The sequence below is a fragment of the Ranitomeya variabilis genome, chromosome 4, assembly GCF_051348905.1.
Source record: "Ranitomeya variabilis isolate aRanVar5 chromosome 4, aRanVar5.hap1, whole genome shotgun sequence".
NCBI lineage: Eukaryota > Metazoa > Chordata > Amphibia > Anura > Dendrobatidae > Ranitomeya > Ranitomeya variabilis.
The window spans coordinates 298,889,834-298,911,272 of NC_135235.1; the positions used below are offsets into that span (position 1 = coordinate 298,889,834).

The 21,439-nt window shown below is 45.5% G+C and overlaps 1 protein-coding gene across 5 annotated transcripts in view; it reads right to left on the minus strand.

Moving 5' to 3' along the window:
- Positions 1-21,439, minus strand: part of CEP104 (centrosomal protein 104) — a 70,923-nt gene that overhangs the window by 2,251 nt on the left and 47,233 nt on the right. For all 5 annotated transcript variants that reach the window (XM_077250309.1, XM_077250310.1, XM_077250308.1 and 2 more), the window contains exons 17-21: positions 15,448-15,529; positions 12,403-12,511; positions 12,162-12,300; positions 4,148-4,215; positions 599-689 (exon numbers count right to left, since the gene is read on the minus strand). In XM_077250309.1, coding sequence (XP_077106424.1) covers positions 599-689; positions 4,148-4,215; positions 12,162-12,300; positions 12,403-12,511; positions 15,448-15,529 — 489 coding nt within the window. The remainder of the gene's footprint in view (positions 1-598; positions 690-4,147; positions 4,216-12,161; positions 12,301-12,402; positions 12,512-15,447; positions 15,530-21,439) is intronic.

The following is a 21,439-nucleotide window of genomic DNA, read 5'->3' on the forward strand; positions in this document are numbered from 1 at the left end:
TATGCTCCAGAGCTGCACTCACTATTCCGCTGGTGCAGTCACTGTGTAAATACATTACATTACTGATCCTGTACTGAGCCGGAGTTACATCCTGTATTATGCTCCAGAGCTGCACTCACTATTCTGCTGGAGCAGTCACTGTGTAAATGCATTACATTACTGATCCTGTACTGATCCTGAGTTACATCCTGTATTATACTCCAGAGCTGCACTCACTATTCTGCTGGTACAGTCACTGTGTACATACATTACATTACTGATCCTGAGTTACATCCTGTATTATACTCTAGAGCTGCACTCACTATTCTGCTGGTGCAGTCACTGTGTACATACATTACATTACTGATCCTGTACTGATCCTGAGTTACATCCTGTATTATACCCCAGAGCTGCACTCACTATTCTGCCCACACAGTCATTACATTACTTATCCTGTACTGATCAGATTTATTGCCTGTATTATTATAAGAATAAACAATAACAATAATCCTGTCTTCTGTGGAGCATTTTTGGCAGTAGCGGTCCGCAGGGAGCAGAGGTCAGTGCCTTTCACCTAATGCTGTATTTCTAGGGATCTGCTTACAGACCGGCCTCTAACCTTGTGCTGCTGCTTGTGTTCTCTGGAGAGCCAGTATCCTGCGAGGGTTCATTTTGCATCCATCTTTCCCCATAAGGTGAGATTTCCAAGCCTGTGAAACCAAGATACAAGATTTTGTAATGACTCTTTACCATTTTTTCTTAATACAAAAATAAAAGCTGTGAGCAGAGATTTGGATCTTCCTGCGGAGAACAATCACTAGAAGGAACCTTGTCTATGTCAATGAAGGTTTCATTGACATATGGGCCTATGGGCGCCGGATGCATCAATGGATTCCGTTTTTTTTTAACAGAGCATGCTCCGATTTTTTCGGATCCAATTAGCCAGCCCCCCTAGTTGGATCCATAAAAAAACGAATCCGTCGCATCAGTTTTTCACATTCTGCGACGGTTCCGTCGCGCCAACGGATTGTGACTGATGGCAAAAAACTGATGTGTGAAAGGGGCCTTAAGGTATGTAATTCTTTTGAATCGGGCAGACCTGCGGACAATACACCCCCATCGTCCTCTCGATGAATGTATGACCTGGCTCACTGGAAAAAAGAACGTGGTGGCATGTCAGTGGTATCATTCATACTTGTGATATCAGATATGAGGGAACTGGCGCTGGTGCAGTCCTCCAATGTGAGGTCTCGCGTGGCGGCAGGGTGAGTGCGGGGGTCCTGGGTGTCACAGTTGAACAGGATTTAGTTGCTGGAATCATTTTAATCCCCCCCCCTATCCAGCATCCACTCACTGCAGGGCTGGCTACACACTGACCTCGTCTACCAACCCTGGCTTTTAGAATTAGGTGTAAAATAAAAGGCTGAAAACGTCCCCCTATCCCACTCTGCCAAGGCCCCTGGACCTAATCTTTTCTGGAATCAGGCGAACTATCATATAACAAAGAAACCCCCCCTTCCTTCTGATTTTCTTTTCCAATTAAAGAAAAGCACAAGACGTGAAGGCCATGCTGGAATTTCAGCAGCGAGTGAGCACAACATGCCTTTATCTGAGATTATAACTCTGTGTCCTTTATTACAGGTGCTCTGGGGAGATCGCTTACAGGAGCGTATAAAGCTGACGAAGAAATAAAATGGGAATATTCATCTCTGTACGGGGTCCGCAGGATAAATCGCACCCACCGCCATCCATTACAGTCATGCCAACTGGCACTCTGTGCAGGGTGACGTACATCCATTAAGCCTTAGAAAGAAAAACGATAACGACCGCAGAATGGCTACTAAGAAGCTAGGATTAAAGGAACGCCAGCAATCCCACCCAAATATTGCTCTTGGGGGAGGCGTTCGCTCCGACTGAGGCAGTTCCTCAGCCCCCATACACAGACTAATATCGGCCACACTCACCGATCTCGAGTGTGATCACAGTGTGCTCTGATTCTATCAATGAGAAGATGGAAAAAAAAAGTCTCCATCCTCTTCATTGTTTCAGTCCGTGAAAATCAGACTGAACTCAGATGTCATCCGAGAGCAGGCTGATATTTTCCATGGACTCATTGACTTGCATGATTGAATATGGACGCAATTTTTTTCCTCGGATAGTCTCAGTCATGGAAAACATCAGACATTTGTACAGCCCCATAGATTAACACTGGACCTAAAATACTATCATGTGTACGAGTCCTTAGAAAGATGATTTATTGTTCAGACTTCTAGGAAAGTTTACTCAGAAGCTTGATCAGGCATATAAGTGGGCAATAAAAATATATTATTTCTTAGTCATAGGTTGTCATAAAAAGTGTCTGCTCTGGGAGTGAAGACTATGTCGTACAGATGTCACGCACTCTTGAAACCTGTGACTGGCTGCAGCGGTCCAATGTCATTGGATGGAGGTCCTGTAACATCTGGACTCCACAGTTTTCACTCCCAGAGATGAGGAAGTCCACAGAATCAGCCTCTCATCATCACTCTGCAGGCTGCTCCTGTGGTCGGTCTGTGTCTGGTCTGGGAGTGAAGACTGTGCCATCAGTATGTCACAGGACCTCCGAAACCTGCAGCAGTCAGGTGACTGTAAGTGCGCGTCAGCACAGAAACATCTAATAACACCCGACCGCTGCAGTCAGTCACAGGCATCGGCGGTCCTGTAACATCCAGATGGTATAATTATTGCTTTAGGGAGTCAGCTCCAACCATGTGTGTAGTCAGCACTAGATCCACCAGGGTCACGGGAGTTGGGTACGCCGTCGTCAGCAGCTTTCCCAGAGATTACTACGCAATCAGCTGTCTTTTACAGCACTGGAGAGATTTTAGGACGTCTCATACACACTCCAAAAAATATAAATTGTCTGGAGCTGCAAATGTGAAATCCACCATCTGTCAGCGTATCCTGCGGCTTTACCTTCTGCATAGGATGACGACTCGCCAATAATGATGAGCAAACGTGCTCAGATAACACGTTATTCGAGTGTTTTGGGCGTGCTCATGTATTATGTTGGCGTCCCTGCGACTACATGATTTGCGGCTGTTAGACAGCTTCAATGCATGCCAGGATAGCCTGTTTGTTAGGGAGTCCCCACATGTGTTAAGGCGGTCTAACAGCCACAAATCATGCAGCCGCAGGAACTCAAACATAATAAACAAGCATGCCCAAAATACTCGAACACCACGTTATCTGAGCACATTCGCTCATCACTACTTGCCAACCTTATCAGTGTCTATGAGGTTCTGACTATTTTACCGAACATCAAATGTCATATCAAAGAGGTGTACGAGATTATAAAAAACATGGCTGCAGTCCTCTTGTATATGACCTATGTCTGGTACTTCATCCACCTGAATATTGGAAATACCAGACACCGACATGGACGAGAGCCAAGCAAGTGTGCGGACAAGAGCCGAGTAAGCGTGCGGACGAGAGGCGAGCATGCGTGCGAACGAGAGCGGAACAGCGTGCGGACGAGAGCGGGACAGCGTGCGGACGAGAGCGGGACAGCGTGCGGACGAGAGCGGGACAGCGTGCGGACGAGAGCGGGACAGCGTGCGGAAGAGAGCGGGACAGCGTGCGGAAGAGAGCGGGACAGCGTGCGGACGAGAGCGGGACAGCGTGCGGACGAGAGCGGGACAGCGTGCGGACGAGAGCGGGACAGCGTGCGGACGAGAGCGGGACAGCGTGCGGACGAGAGCGGGACAGCGTGCGGACGAGAGCGGGACAGCGTGCGGACGAGAGCGGGACAGCGTGCGGACGAGAGCGGGACAGCGTGCGGACGAGAGCGGGACAGCGTGCGGACGAGAGCGGGACAGCGTGCGGACGAGAGCGGGACAGCGTGCGGACGAGAGCGGGACAGCGTGCGGACGAGAGCGGGACAGCGTGCGGACGAGAGCGGGACAGCGTGCGGACGAGAGCGGGACAGCGTGCGGACGAGAGCGGGACAGCGTGCGGACGAGAGCGGGACAGCGTCTGGAAGAGAGCGGGACAGCGTGCGGACGAGAGCGGGACAGCGTGCGGACGAGAGCGGGACAGCGTGCGGACGAGAGCGGGACAGTGTCCGGACGAGAGCAGTCATGCTTTTTCTAATCTGAAAAACTCCTTTAAACTTCTTCATTTCAGTTACCTCTTCTCCTGGTGTGAAGTTTTCATGGCATAATGGGCAGCGATTTGCAACTTTTTCACCTTTAGCAGCTGTTAAAAAATAATGGAAATACAATATCAGATGGTTATGATGCGACTCTGTGATACAATTACATGGGTGGCCTTATAGTATTGTGTGCTAGTGGCAGTGGGACCCCAAGCAACCAGCCATGACCCCCTCCTTCATGCTTTACGCTGACACAGCAGGTTATCCTCCGTTCAGCCGCCTGTCTGCTACTTTATCTCTACCCCCATGGATTAGTCATTTTAAGGATAGAACATTCATAAGCTGATAGCATACTGCTGGCTATACTATCATTAGATGATCGGCAGCAGTCCAACTTCTGGGACCCCCACAATTATAAAAATAAAGTGATTATTCAGCAATGTGTCACCATCACTGTTTTCACTGCAGCACAGTGTCCCCGTCACCCGGAACAGTGTATGGGAACAGCTGCAGATCCCTTCAAAGGGCTTGTCCAGGATTACATTATTTTTTTACTATGAGCCAAAAAACTAACGGGCGGGTAGTTGTTAACTAGTTCTATCCAGCGCCGTAATAGATTGGTCACTGGCCGCTCCTGCCAGCGATTCTCCTGCTCCATAACAGAGCAAATTTTCCTCTTCCGGGCTGCTCTGTCAATGGAGCGTCAGTGCCGACGTCATGATGTACGACAGCCTACTCCCTGCAGTAAGGCCTTCTCCTGTCAATTCCTGTACAGGAAAAAACAGTACTGGTGAGATCTGTCGTCAGTGTCCGTGTGCAATCCTTTTGCTGTCCGTGTGTCATATCCGTGTGCCAAGTACTGGCGCCAGGAAAGAAGCAGTACAGTTTGCGCTGTTTCCTGGTGCCGGCAGCTGCTGAAGGAAGCTGTCATCATTGTCTCCTGGTCACACTGATCTCAGAGAGACCAGGAGACAATGATGGGAGTTGTACTCAGCAGCAGCAGTGTACATCCCATGTAATATGAATAATTAAATAAAAGACCCGACGTGAGCTCCAGCGCAATTTTGATAACCAGCAGAGGGAAAGCCCACAGCTGGGGCTGATGTTAATAAGCTGGGACAAGGGTCAATACCCCATAAGATTCCCAGGCTATTAATAACAAATCACAGCTTTTTGTTTAGCCTCTCCTGGTGAATTTACGGGGGACCCCAGAAAATAAAATTATGTAGGGTCCCCCTATAAATTCAAACCAGCAGATGCTAAACAGACAGAGCGCTGAATCAGTGTTATGGCTTCTTCATTATCAGGATCTGTGGGGGGTTCCTGAGGTGAGACCTGAACCAACCATAAAATGGAGGTATATGGAGACTACCCCAAATGGATAAATATCCCGAAAATACACTAGGAATAGTTAAAATTAGAAACTGATGGAAAGAATGGACCTTCCTGATGTGCATCACATAGATGAAGTCCTGACCCCATAATAAAGGCCGGTGTTGTAAGGGAAGGTGGCCCTCGATACCAGAGCCTCAGATCTGACTAAGTAAATTTGTCACGGCAGCAGAATAACAGCGAGGCAGCCGTCGCTCATCTCAGAGTGGAATCCTATCCACATCTTGACACCTGATTGTAGAACATGGACACTTTTCAGGAAAAAAAAAAAAATAGACGTTTATTTACTTGTCGGAGTCTTGTGAGTGGAAGAACATTGCTAATGCCTGAACTGGACCTCTCCTCCTGGCCTCACACTCTTGGTTGCCAAACAGTAACAATCATTGGCCTCCACAAGAAAAGTTGTCCAGCTGGTGAAGACGTCTCGTGTACATGGCACACCCAGGCCTTTGTGGATTCAGTCACAGTAACTGTAAGGACTTGGAATAATGTCCGTTTCGGATGAAGAAATTCTTTGGGAACGGTGCAGGAGCCGCGCCTGTGATCGCTGTATGGCCGGTGGCAGGCCGCCAGGGCGCGGGGCAAACTCAGCTGCCAGTTATAATGGTTAGCGCTTCAGTTTTTATGATTTCCTATGTGGATAAAATTATTCATTTGACAACTCTAAGATGAAAAAAAAAAAATCATGTCGCGCTGCCATGTAGGACGCAGCCAACCTGACCGTGGCACCGGGGAACACAAAGACCTCTACTGTTGTAATGTCAGCAGCTTCCATGCAGTGCACAACATGGTCATTAACAGGACTGCGAGCGCCAGATCAAGATAGTGAGAGGTTTATATAAGTCGTGCGGGTTGTGCCCCTACTGCTGGCATCAATTACTGTCGTGCTGACCCATTCCCTTGTGTAAGTCACTAAGGCGAGTATGTATAAGGAGCTCTATGTAGAGCCCTGGTATTGTTACTCCTGATAATACGCACCTATAACAGTCCAGCAAGATGACCATCATCTCTGTGTTTAGGCTTTAGGGTAACACAGCGGTCATCTTGCTTGGTGAACAGTAATTCTACTTTTTACAGGTAGAAATACTGCCTACATATCTATTTTTGTATACCATGAAGGCACAGATAGTGTTGTCTACCTCTCTCTCTGTAAATAATGTAGGCACCAATAGTGCCGCCTCCCTGTGTCATGGCGGTAACGTACATGCCTTCTCAGTGACGCCTTACTCACCGTGGTCACTGCACTGCTTCTCCTCGTCTCAGGCAGACTAGCCGAGTTGCCTCTTGCAGAACTCCCCAGCACTGCTGCATCTGTATGCTGCTTCCGCATGGCTACAGGGAGGTGCGGACAAATCCTGCAGGAATTTAACTCTTTTTTTATCATTACAGCCCTCATGTGATTCACAATATTGGGATCAAGAAGTGTTTCCGAACACAATTTTAATATAAAAAAAACCGACAGTTTATTTATTTAAACAACATAAATAACCAAACAATAAAATCACTGGTGCCTCAAACCAAGCAAAAACCGGAGGTTAAAAAGGCAACAGTGATATTGTGATACTCATGCCGGACACATTATCCGCATAAACAATGGGGAGGAGGGGAAAGAGAAACCGGAAATCATACCCGTAGTTTCAAAGCAAATGCTGAGGGCACAATTTGCCCGTACCGCTTGTCACTTGGCAGCGGATTCTTTGTGGAACTCACGCAAAGGTAATATATGGAGGATTTGATTGTGTGCAGCTTACCTTTTGTGGGATGTTGGAGGAATCACACAATGGTACTTGATTAGGGGTGTTTGGTGATACGGGCAAATTGTGCCCTCAGCATTTGCTTTGAAACTACAGGTATGATTTCCGGTTTCTCTTTCCCCTCCTCCCCATTGTTTATGCGGATAATGTGTCCGGCATGAGTATCACAATATCACTGTTGAATGAATAATATTACAACATGTCATTCCTTAGAATTACAGCCATATACCTTGACAATTCTAAAGAAATTTAGTGGTGGGAAAAAAATCTTTTCTTCCATCTGAGTTCCACTTTGCCTGTTTAACCTCCGGTTTTTGCTTGGTTTGAGGCACCAGTGATTTTATTGTTTGGTTATTTATGTTGTTTAAATAAATAAACTGTCGTGTTTTTTATATTAAAATTGTGTTCGAAAACACTTCTTGATCCCAATATTGTGAATCACATGAGGGCTGTTATGATAAAATCTTGCTATGAAGTGTGGTCCATTCCCATGTAGGGTTTAAGGGCCGGGGTAGTATGCTTAGGAATTTAACTCTGCTGTGTCCTGCAGTGTTTGGATTCCCCAGCCAACCACCAACCAGTCAGTGCTATATCAGGCACAGGAAACGCCGCCCTCCACACCTTTGCGGGAGCTTTGGTTGCAGTTTGCGGTTAGCATCTAGTTCCCAGTCAAGGTGCTTTATAATTTATCCCTCCTGTTACGGACCCGTCCTGTCTGACCTCTCTGTTCCTGACTTCGGCTACGTACCCTGAAACAGTGCTGCCTACCCCAACCCCGGACCGTATGACTACACTTCTATCTCACCCCTTCTGCCCCTCGTATACCAGTTCTGACCGGTGGGTCAACTGCTGCAGGACGGGCCTTGCATTGGAATGGCACCTGGTGGCTACCCTGCGCCTAAGCCTATCCTCACCATCAGAGGAGCTAGTAAACACCAGTTAGCCACTTAGTCACGCCCCTCCAGGGTTAGCCTGGCCCGTGGAGCAGTGGCTCCCCACCAATCAGCGTTACACCCTGTCGCTCTGTAAATGATGTAGACACAAATAGTACCAACTCCTGTCTCGTGCTGTAAATAATGTAGGCATGGATGGTGCCGCCTCACTGTTTCTCTATTTGTAAATAATGTAGGCAGATACTGTTGCCTCCCTCTTTGTAAATTCTGTAGGCACAGATAGCACCGCCGTGTCTCACTCTGTAAATTGTTAACACACCTCTCTCGGGTATCCCAGGCTCCGTTTCCTTCCCCCAAGTTTGCTGCCCTCTGCTGTGCTCCATGTTTCTGTAGTAGTATGTTGGATGTGCTCCACCATCTGTGCTTTTTATGTTTGCATTCATCCCTACTGGTATCCTCTCCATTCTTCCTGCTGCACCCGAGATTGCTGTGTGTGTGCCAAGTCCTCGCTGCCCACGGGCCTTTCTGCTTGCTACTCCAATGCCCTGGGTCTGTGTGCCCACCTGGAACTAACCAACAATTGCTGTCCAACTAAGTCAGCGTAGGGTATTACTAAAATAAATCACAGATTGCCAATGGCAAATAAATCCCTAACTAAAGACTGTAAAACATAACTTTTGTTATTAAAATTAAAAAGGGAAATAATTCTAAAAATTGCACGTGTCAGTGTGTATTAAGGACAATCATATACTGTTTTAAATCCTAACGTCTTAGTAGACAATTCCCAGTTCCATTTTCATCAAATAAAAGTATTCAAGGGTATGGAATATGGTGCGGCCGCTACCTATATCACTTTAAATTCCCCCTACACACTCTGGCAGGTGCTAATAAAACTTGGTCCTAAGCCTCCCCACCTGGAACTAAGGGTACCTTCACACTGAACAACTTAACAACGATATCGCTAGCGATCCGTGACGTTGCAGCGTCCTGGCTAGCGATATTGTTGAGTTTGACAGGCAGCAGCGATCTGGATCCCGCTGTGACATCGTTGGTCGGAGCTAGAAGGCCAGCACCTTATTTCGTCGCTGGATCACCCGCTGACATCGCTGGATCGGTGTGTGTGACACCGATCCAGCGATGTGTTCACTTGTAACCAGAGTAAATATCGGGTTACTAAGCGCAGGGCCGCGCTTAGTAACCCGATATTTACCCTGGTTACCATTGTAAAAGTAAAAAAAAAAAAAACACTACACACTCACCTTCTGATGTCTGTCACGTCCCCCGCCGGCGGCTTCCCTGCACTGAATGTGTCAGCGCCGGCCGGCCGTAAAGCAGAGCACAGCGGTGACGTCACCGCTCTGCTTTAGGGCCGGCGCTTACACAGTGCAGGGAAGCGGACGCCGGGGGACGCAACAGACACCGGAATGTAAGTATGTAGTGTTTGTTTTTTTTTACATTTACACTGGTAACCAGGGTAAACATCGGGTTACTAAGCGCGGACCTGCGCTTAGTAACCCGATGTTTACCCTGGTTACCCGGGGACTTCGGCATGGTTGGTCGCTGGAGAGCTGTCTGTGTGACAGCTCTCCAGCGACCACACAACGACGAAACAGCGACGCTGCAGCGATCGGCATCGTTGTCTATATCGCTGCAGCGTCGCTTAATGTGACAGTACCTTTAGGCTTAGAGAAGGGATGGGGAATCTTTTTTCTGCCAAGGGCCATTTGAATAGTTATTCCATCCTTCGGGGGCCGTACAAACTCGGCCCACAAAGTGCATCCTGACTCTGGCACTGCTTTCAGGACGTAATCTTTAATTGCATGCCCTTCATTGTTCAGTAGTGAACACTGTGTGTGTGTGCTAAAAGATCAAGAAGAAATTAATGAGCTGGTGGCAATCAAAATACACCTCCCTGCCCAAGAATGCGGTCCCCGAGAATCTGCCCGGGGGCCTGATAAAAGGTCAACGAGGGCCGTAAATGGCCCTGGGGCCTGAGGTTTCACACCCCTTGCTTAGAGGATCCACCTTACCTGGTGAGCCTAACACAAATGATGTAAATACAGATAATTCTAGCTCCTTGTCTTTATGTAAATGATATAGGCACAGATAGTACTCTGTGTATAAATGAATATATATGCAAGTACAGACAGCACTGCCCAATGTCTCTCTCTGTAAATGATGTAAATACAGATAGTACTTCCTTAATGTCTGTTTCTGTACATCATGTAGACACAGATAGTGCTGCCTCCCTGTCTCCATCTGTAAATAATGTTGGCACAGATAGCACTGCCTACTTGTCATTATTACAGGCACAGATAGTGCTGCCTCCCTGTCTCTCTCTGTAAATGATGCAGGCACAAATAGTACTGCCCTGCCTCTCCTGTAAAAATTGTTAACACACCTCTCCGGGTTATCCCATGCTCTGTTTTCTTCCCCTGAGCTTGCTGCGCTCTGCCGTGCTGCACATCGTGTTTTACTAGTTGCACAGACTGGATCATCTCCCTAAACCTACTTTTAGAACCATTTAGACCCACACCTGTGTCTTTGGATTGTTTCTTTAGTAGTATGCTTGGCATGCTTTTTATGTTTGTACTGGCATGCACCCCTGCTGGTATCCTCTTCATTCATCCTGCTGCTCCTGAGATCCTTGTGTGCGCCATCTCCTCACTGCCTAAGTGGCTACTTAGTACACCAGCGCCCAGAGCCCATGGGCCCACCTGGAACCAAGACTTTAGAGGATCCACCTTACCTGGTGAGCCGAACACAAATTATGTAAATACAGATAGTCTACCTCCTTGTCTTTAGGCAAATGATATAGGCACAGATAGTACTCTGTGTAAAATTGAATATATATATGTAGGTACAGACAGCACTACCAGTTTCTTTCCCTGTAAATGATGGTGGAATAGATTTTACTCCCTCCCCATAAATGACCATGATTATGTTCCACGGGCTGATGTCGCTTATTGGAAATGTAGGCTACCAATCTTGAATAGAAGGCTGAGACACGAGTCATCTTTCACTTCCATAGTTGCACTGTAGGTTTTGGGGTCTGTCGGTGACCAGATCACAAGAGCTGCGCCCAAACAATATACCACTAATACGTATGGCCAATTTATGGAATCTTCTCTCACTCTTTTTCTTTTCTTATGTTTGGCTTTTTAGATCTTCTTGATTATCAGTTACCGTATGAGCTCAGATGGATCATTTGTTGGAGATCTTGGATGCAGATAGCATTAGTACATAAGAACAGTATGGCACAAGGCAAGTAAATCAGTTTACAAAATCCCATTTGCATGTAGTAGACAAAAAAAAAGAAGCAGGCTATATAATTTCTAGATTTATTCCAAACACTCTGCTGTGGGTTTACAGCAATAAATCTAAGTTTCCAAAGCGCTTGAAGATGACTGATCCCTGCTAATTACTAGATTGAAGTTAGGAAAGAGATGTGCAACTTCATTTTCTGTTGGCTCTGAGCAACTTTTTCCTGGTGGCCGCATTACTATGGAGGCCAATAGAGATGAGTGGATCAATTCGCACAACCCCGGTCCATGTGTCAGGTCAGTACTCTCTGGCCGTGGACTCGGGGATCCCAGGATCTGCTTATGATTTGCTGTGCTGGCGCATCATCACCTAAGAGCAGTGACCGGGACCACGGGCGAGTAAAGTGATCTGCTCATCCCTAGAGGCCACTCGTGGCCTCCTGGAGAAAGATGACCAGTGCTGAGAGGATGGTGTAGAAGCTTTAGTCTAGTGATGTGGAAGTAAGGGTACATTCACACAGTATCTCGGAAAGAGCTATCTACGTATACCTCTGACATGTACAACTGTATACGCATAGATATACCATAGGTAGTAAAAAAAACTCTTGCAGCCTCCGTCAGGCGAACTGGATCCAATGGATGTGTTTAAAGTACACGCCAGGAGAATTTAAGCGCTAGTGCTGTAATAATGCATCCTAAGTCACATGCCCTTGACATCCAGGATAAGAAAACCCAAGCAGGTACTTACGGTTACAAGTCTTGGACTTGACATGCTCTAGTAAGTGATCCTTCGATATGGCTTCAGTGCAGCGCTGGCATTTGCCAAACAGGTCTTTGTGGTCACACTCGGTCAGAAGGTGATCAGTCAGACTGGCAATTTCCACAACCTGGTTAAGAATTGGAAAAATTATATAGGAGATTTGTATGAGATATTGATGAAGGGACAACATGACAGCTGTATTGTCAGAGAAGGACAAGAAGCCATTTACCTGCTTGCAGTGTTCACAACGTTTCAGCATAGGGCACTGCTTCCAGTAATGGAGATCCAAGCCTTCCTCGGTGAACGACTCATCTCTTTCCCCACAGAAGATGCATAAACTGCAAATAGGACACATGTACGTCAGAGCTGTAATCCGTCCCTGTACACAGTGGGGCCCGAACGTTATATACCCTGGGGGACAATTTAATAGGAAGCCAGTTAACCTTGCAGTATGTTTGTAGTGTGAGAGCAGTCATGTTTCGCCAGCTGTTGAATAACTACGACTCCTCACATGATCGGAAATGGCGGACTGGAGGATAAAGGACCTTGGAGAAACCTGAAGTACCTAAAGGGAATCTGGTTGATCCAAACTCGAGACTCTAGACCACTGAGCCCCCTACAACCTGTGCTCTGACATAATGGCAAATCAATGTTTCGCCAGAAAGTCTGCAGTCGACCAATGGGAAACATCGCGTGCACGTATTTATTTTTTAAATGATCGTCAGAAATGGTCACTCATCCAGTTTGGGAAGACTTTTACTTTATGAGTATGACCAGCTCTACAAGTGCTGGCATATTGCTCGGATATCCCATCAGTTTCTGATCTGTGATGGTCCAACTCCAAGGATCACCAACATTAAATAATTGGGCTCCTGTGCCCTTTTAAGGGCCATTCCTATTTTAACTCATCATGGTAGAGATAAGAATAACTCTGTCCACAACAGGCCACAGGAGACCACACAAACAACCGAGCGTGGCCGAATTACATTGCCATAGCTCCTGCATTGAGATCTCAGTCATGAAAGGCTAAGGTAGGAATATCCCTTTAAAGAGGACCTTTCATTGGATTTCTACATTAAAACCGAGAACCTCTTCCAATTTCTGCTGATTATGGAACTGCTTCTCTTTTTCTTCTGTGTCCCTCTGTTCCAAAGTATTGTCCCCCGGTAATAATGGTGTAAAGTTTCCCTTCCTGGGCGTGTACCACAAAACTTCTGTGTGGGCATTTGTTTATTCTCTTCTGATGTCGGCCAATCAAAACACAGCCATGCCCACATAGAAGTTCTGTAGTACACGCCCAGGAAAAGAAAATTTTCATCATTATTTCCGGGGGACATAACTTTGGAACAGAGGGGCACAGAAGAAAAAGAAAAACTGTACCAGAATCAGCAGAAATTGGAGGAGGTACTCAGTTTTAAGGGAACCTGTCAGCAGTTTTGGCCGATATAAGATACGGCCATCACCTTTCAGGGCTTATACAGAGCATTCTATAATGCTGTATATAAGTCCCCATCCCTACCTGCATGAACTGAAAAATAAGTTTATTATACTCACCTGCGGGGCGGTCCGGTCCGATGGGTGTCACTGGTCTTGGTCTGGCGCCTCCCATCTTCTTATGATCGCCGCCCTCCTGCTTGCTTCTTGTGGATGACGCAACCCAGCATCATCCACACAGGCTTCCCGGCATCGCAATCCTTTGCAGGCATACTTCGCTGCCATGTTGAGGGCAGCGCAAAGTACTGCAGTGCACAGGTGCCGTGGCTCTTTGGCAGCAATTCCAGCATTGAAGACCTTTGCCATTCTAGCAGTTAATTTGCTGAGGTAATCTAGAGAAATTTCACCCCATGCCTACAGAAGCCCCTCCCACAAGTTGGTTTGGCTTGATGGGCACTTTTTGCTTACCATACGGTCCAAGCTGCTCCCACAGCAACTCAATGGGGTTGAGATCTGGTGACTGCGCTGGCCCCTCCATTACAGATAGAATACCAGCTGCCTGCTTCTTCCCTAAATAGTTCTTGTATAATTTGGAGGTGTGCTATGGGTCATTGTCCTGTTGTAGGATGAAATTGGCTCCAATCAAGCACTGTCCACAGGGTATGGCATGGCGTTGCAAAATGGAGTGATAGCTTTCCTTTTACCTTGTACAAATCTCCCACTTTACCAGCACCAAAGCAACCCCAGACCATCACATTACCTCCACCATGCTTAACAGATGGCGTCACACTCTTCCAGCATCTTTTCAGTTGTTCTGCGTCTCACAAATGTTCTTCTGTATGATCCAAACACCTTAAACTTGGATTCGTCTGTCCATAACACTTTTTCCAATCTTCCTCTGTCCAACGTCTGTGTTCTTTTTCCCATATTAATCTTTTCCTTTTATTAGCCAGTCTCAGATATGGCTTTTTCTTTGCCACTCTGCCCTGAAGGCCAGCATCCCAGAGTCGCCTTATCACTGTAGACATTGACACTGGGGTTTTGCGTGTACTATTTAATGAAGCTGCCAGTTGAGAACCCGTAAGGCGTCGATTTCTCAAACTACAGAGTCTAATGTACTTGTCTTGTTGCTCAGTTGTACAGCGGGGCCTCCCACTTCTCTTTAAACTCTGGTTAGCGACTGTTTGTGCTCTCCTCTGAAGGGAGTAGTACACACCGTTGTAGGAAATCTTCAGTTTCTTGGCAATGTCTCTCATGGAATAGCCTTCATTTCTAAGAACAAGAATAGACTGTCGAGTTTCACATGAAAGTTATTTTTTTCTTGGCCATTTTGAGAGTTTAATGGAACCAACAAATGTAATGCTCCAGATTCTCAACTAGCTCAAAGGAAGGTCAGGTTTATAGGTTCTTTAATCAGCCAAACTGTTTTCAGCTGTGCTATCATACTTGCACAAGGATTTTCAAGGGTATTCTAACCATCCATTAGCCTTATTATATAGTTAGCAAAACACAAAGTACCATAAGAACACTGGAGTGATGGTTGCTAGAAATGGGCCTCTATACACCTATGAAGATATTGCATTCCAAACCAGACGTTTGCGGCAAAAATAGTAATTTACCACATTAACAACGTATAGAGTGTATTTCTGAATAAGGAAATTTCTAAGTGACCCTAAACTTTTGAACGGTAGTGTGTGCATATATATATAGATCAATACATTCCCAGAATAGCTTACTTTAACTTCTCTTACAACCCTTTAGGTACACAGGGGCAAATCTTAACGGCTTGTGCCTTTATCTTCTGGGCGGTTGCTATCAAGAACACAAATATTGGACTTACTTATCTAAGTAGTTATTAACAGACGACTGGTCATCAAGGGTTTCGCTGTTTGGAGACATCAATAGTTTCTTGCCACGGTCGTCTTGAAAAATAAAGTAAATGGAAAATGTAAAAAAGGGGATAATTTAATAAATTATTTACATACTTCAGCCCTAAAAATACATTTTATCTTTTTTATTATTATTGATTTACAGCATTTCTAGCAGAAAAAAATACCCCATCATTTTTTACTTCCATCTTTGTGCTGCTGAGAATTTAAGTTGCTGGGGACAGCCGTTTGATAATATCAGTCTTCTTCCCCCTCCGGCAGCTTACTATACAGTTTATTCTAACTTCGCCTGCATCCAAAGTCTTCTCATCTACACTGCCATACTACTACCGAGGTTCTGCGACTTCCCTGACAAGCAAGCCAGAAAGTTATTTCTATGGCTCGGGGCTGAATACTAAATAACTATGAAGAGACCTGGCGGCTGTGGGGATGGTGACTGAGCATGTGTGACCACTCAGCTCATAAGGTGGATGTGCACATTGCTGTACACTGTGAACAACAGGTGGTGCTATACTATATAATAACATATTATAGCTTCACTGGCACGTTTTTTTTTTTTTTTGCAGCGTGTAAATGGCAAAAATTGATCAGTAGCAATAGCATGGCAGTATAGATGACTCAGTTAGAATAGACTGTATAGTAAGCTGCCGGAGGGGGAAGGAGACTGATTTTATCCAAAGCCTGCCCTCAGAAATGTAAATTCACAGCAGCACCAAGATGGAAGCAAAAATGATGAAATGGGTATTTTTAATTGTGCTATAAATACTGTAAATTATACAATTTTTTTTATCCCATAATCCATCCTACATACCTAAGTAATGATGTACACTAATACACTTTACTGATTGCCATCCTCTCTGGTTCCTAGCACCGTTCCAGTCCCAAGTGACCGCTCCTTTTCTTAGCGGACTCACTGAGGGACAGTTATGAGGAGTGGAGGCACGTCATATGAAGCTTCAGAACGAGGCTCAATAGACGGATACTGAAAAGACCATGTACGGTTCACACACAAATCCCTGTCTGAGATGGTAGACTGTAAGTCATTTGGGCCAGAAGAGGACTGGAGTGGTGCCTGAAATTGGAGAAGACGGCGATCTATACATATTTTAATGCACTTCCACATCATTACATAGATAATTAGGACTGATTAGAAAATAAACATTTTGATCTGACATCTTCTTTATGGTAGCACTGCTTTTTTTCTCGATAACTAGACCTGATTTTTGATTGTCTATCCCATTCAGCATTTTATTCCACTACACTTTATCAATCCTAGGATGTATCAGCAGACCATGTCATGGGCAGCTACAGCTAGAACCATCTCTGCTTGCTGGGAAGGGGAGACACTGATCATTCATCTTTTTATACTCCCCTAATTAAGCCAATAGATTACATACAAGTGTACAGTCAGAGAGGCTGAAGTGGGATCTCCTCCATTATAACTGCCTGACAGGAGCTGTTTAATCATCATCAGGAACTGTGATAGAAGTTTCTGTCACCCGCTGTGATAGAAGTTATGTGGTGCATGTCATGCAATGTCACCAAACAGGAACTTCTGGAGTTTATTCACTGGGAGAAGAGAAAGTGTGTAATTCCCAGGGTGACAACAAGAGATCACATGATCTAACTGAAGAGAAAATGGCCATGAATTTTCAGATAGGGAGGAACCACTCCATAACGTGATATTAGCTAAATTATACAGAATGGGGGACTAGTGACAACATGAATTAAAAACACAACCTGTAGTGTTACTTTAATGGTGCGATGACCCTTTTATAGGGCATCTGTTAGTAAGAATTACCCTACCCTCCTCAAAACTGCATGTATGGGCTTTGAAAGCTAAACCAATCAACACCTTTTTATCTTCTATCTGTTGCTGCATTCCCAAGGAATCAGCTTTTAATCTATATATATATAAAAACGAGTGTATGTGTGTATCGACGATGATGTCATACTGGTTGCCATGGCGACGATGTCAAAGGTTGCCATGGCAAAGATGATGTCATAATGGTTGCCATGGCGATGATGATGTCATAATAGGTTGCAATGGTGATGGTTATGTCATAATGGTTGCCATGGCGATGATGATGTCATAATAGGTTGCCCTGGCGACAATGATGTCAGAATGGTTAGTTACTATGCCCGGACAACGCTGGGCTCTTCAGCTAGTATCATATACACATGAGACATTAAGTGCTCTGGGTGTGAAAGAGCACTTAACTAGCCTCTGCCTGTTGTCATAATGACATCCCCTATATAACGCATAGTTGCTGCCAGGTCACACAAGCACAGCACTGGTCTGAAAGCTCAAAAATGGGGCAACTTTATTCATATGTTATGGAGTGGTCTATTTTTCTATGTAGATTTCGGTATAGCTAGGGGACATGTGTTTTGCCATCATTGTGGTTCGCATGATGTCTGTTAGCCAATAATTCCCAGGGACAGAATGGTGAATTTACAGGTTACAATTAAAAGCTTCCCCGTAGACTAGGACATCAGCACACTGCCTCTGAGAGCAGGAACATGGTCTCTATGAGCGGGTACCCCGAATAAATGACCGCGGCTGTGTCCTCTCCTTTATTTCTCTGCCTCAGACATCTTTCTCCCTTAGTTTTGGTGCTGCTGTCTTTTATAAGTTCTTTATAACTTGGCGCTTAGCAACTTTCTAAGACAAATAAAATCTGTTATTCCAAAGGCAGTAAAATGAGATTTAATCCAGAAACACCTATGTCAGTGCCTCTCATCTCATCACCCTGGCACATAAGCGGGGGGGGGGGCAATACACAGGCCAGTGTGTGTATATTAGGCTTCCTGGTGCCCAGACAGCTATGCCAGACCCATTAGATGGCAATGTACCCACAACGACCCCACTGACCTATAAAGGGATCTGCCAGATGTCCGGTATTTTTGGTGGCAGACCTATAGACCACACTGCTCTTGAGAACCTTCATGACAGGTATATCAGTCATACGTTATTTGTTGCCATGTTCCGAGACCCCTAATTTTTATATTTTCCCGTTCGTGGAGCTCTAAAATGGATCATTTTTTTTAAAGGGACGAGCTGTCATTTTTACATTGGAATACCTATATCTTTTTGATCACTTTTTATCTAATTTTTGTTTTGGGGAGGTGGGATTGGGAAAAAAAGCAATATTAAAAGTAATTTTAATACAAGGTTATTTACTCGCTACTTTCCCAAGAAAAATTGCTGTAGCTTCTAAAAGAGACGGTTGACCTTTCTGAAACTTGGACTGCACATACTTTGGTTCATGAGAAGTGAGAGTGCAGTTAACCTCAGAGACAAGAAACATCCTTGCGTGGAGTGGTCTCACTGGCCTGTTGCCCCGCCGGTCGTCTCCACTACGAGATAGACTTGCTGCTCGCCTTTCTGTGCTTCGACAGTTTACGTGTGGTGTTTGCATTTCGCCCCTGCCAAAATACTTCTTCATTTGTTAATATACAGATACAGTTTGGAGGGAGGAGAGTGTTTTCATTGTGAAAACTTATTGGAAAACGGAGTTCTTAAAGAAGTGCCAAAGTGAGTTTCTAAAGTCATTTGGAGGTCGAAAACTGCCACCAAAACGGTGTATTCTGTCATTGGTGAATAACTGGATAGGCATGATGGAGGATGTCTGAAAATATCTGAGGAAACAATTCAAGATGTGAAACAGCGACTTCTGGCATGTCCACATAAATCGTTGCACGGTCTTTCCCAGGAGACAGGCAGGTCGTATTTCACATGTCAACGAGCGGCCAAGAATGGTCGTGTTCGACCGTACTGAGTCAACGAGAAGCCAAGAATGGTCGTGTTCGACCGTACAGAGTCAACGAGAAGCCAAGAATGGTCGTGTTCGACCGTACAGAGTCAACGAGAAGCCAAGAATGGTCGTGTTCGACCGTACCGAGTCAACGAGAAGCCAAGAATGGTCGTGTTCGACCATACAGAGTCAACGAGAAGCCAAGCAACGAGAAGCCAAGAATGGTCGTGTTCGACCGTACAGAGTCAACGAGAAGCCAAGAATGGTCGTGTTCGACCGTACAGAGTCAACGAGAAGCCAAGAATGGTCGTGTTCGACCGTACTGAGTCAACGAGAAGCCAAGAATGGTCGTGTTCGACCGTACAGAGTCAACGAGAAGCCAAGAATGGTCGTGTTCGACCGTACAGAGTCAACGAGAAGCCAAGAATGGTCGTGTTCGACCGTACAGAGTCAACGAGAAACCAAGAATGGTCGTGTTCGACCATACAGAGTCAACGACGGCCAAGAATGGTCGTGTTCGACCGTACAGAGTCAACGAGAAGCCAAGAATGGTCGTGTTCGACCGTACAGAGTCAACGAGCGGCCAAGAGTGGTCGTGTTTGACCGTATAGAGTCAGTGTCGTTCAGGAATTGAAAGGACCAGATCAGAAAATAAAAAATTTGTTATTGCAGGATTTTTTCTTTTGGGGCCATTTGAAGAGTCGGGTGTACAGTAACAAGCCACGAGCATTACAGACACTCAGAGTAAACATACAGCGACAAATTCAAGCTATGACCCTGGATGTCCTGTGGAATACATTCACCAATGTGGAACGGCACGTGCAGCGGTACTTGAATGTGAACGGTGGACATTTTCAACACCCGCTTCTGACACGTGTTGTACATGTTCACCACATGTTGGGTAGTGATTAAAATACTTTTTTATTTCTTTCCCTTTGGGAACAAATGTGCACTTTTAAAAAGGAATATCCCCTCCCCTTTCAAAACAGTGCTCCTTTTTGCCCATGGGCTGAAACTGGTACTGCAACTCAGCCTCATTCACTGGCTGTAAATTTAAGAAGTTCCTAATTAGACACATGATTACACAGTTAGAGAAAAAATCCCAGATAATGTGATAATTGAGGTATTAAGCTGCCCGAAATGCGTTACCAGCCTGGATCAACTTACTAAAGACACAAATGCTTTACTTTGAGGTTTCCAGGCGAATCGACACTTTGCATATTAAGACACAGGTGGGAAAGTTATGAAGTCATGTAAGTAAATGGAGGGTGACGGTGGAAAAAGTCGCAGACTACCACTGCTCTGGAGACTGGTAATGGAACAATTTGCTCGAAATGACTCCACTACACCAGCGGAGAAGAATTAGTAAGGCCAGTTTCATACTGCGTTAATGGCAATGCGCCTACGGCATCCGTTACATAGTGGTACTAACGCTATGTAACGGATGCGTTAGCACACCCATTGATTGCCATTATGTAGTGCATCGCTAATGCATGTCATAATTGGCATGCGTTAGTGATGTGCGTCATTCTGTGATGGACTCTCGGACACGGTCGGCAGTGTTTCAGGGTCCGTCACCGATAGCATAGGTGGAACATCTGCGCTGGCGCGATCGCATAAAGCAATCTTTAAAAGGCACTTGCGTCGCGCAGTCTGTTTAACGCATGCGTAGAACGGACTGCACTAGCGCAAAATGAACCTGGCCTAAGAGAGAAGAGCGACCTTTCTAATATAGAAATGAATATGATACAGAGTGGAGTTTGCCATTTGGCATAATGAACCATGATACATCGGTGGTTAAACATCTAAACTCACGCTCACACCATGTATGTGACGTATGTGCCGCATATGCTTAAAGCTGGTGATGCATAGTCTCTGATGGAGGCCTATACAAATAATTTTTGGTATACGGCCCACGTTATACTTGCCATGACATTAATTTGCAGCTAAACCTCTTAAATGTTCAGGCCCCCTATACATAGTAGACGAAACGCATTGTTATCAGACAACAGTCTATTGTACATGAGGGCCTCAAGACTCTCTTCCACCCAAGATGATGCCGGGGAGAGAAGGATCCAGCTTGTTGGATTGCCAATGGCTGATCTATTTGTTCTACCCCAAGACAAGCTGCTCCAAAGGAATCTGGCAGCGCCTCTTTCATAGAAACACAGGACTGTCCGGCCTG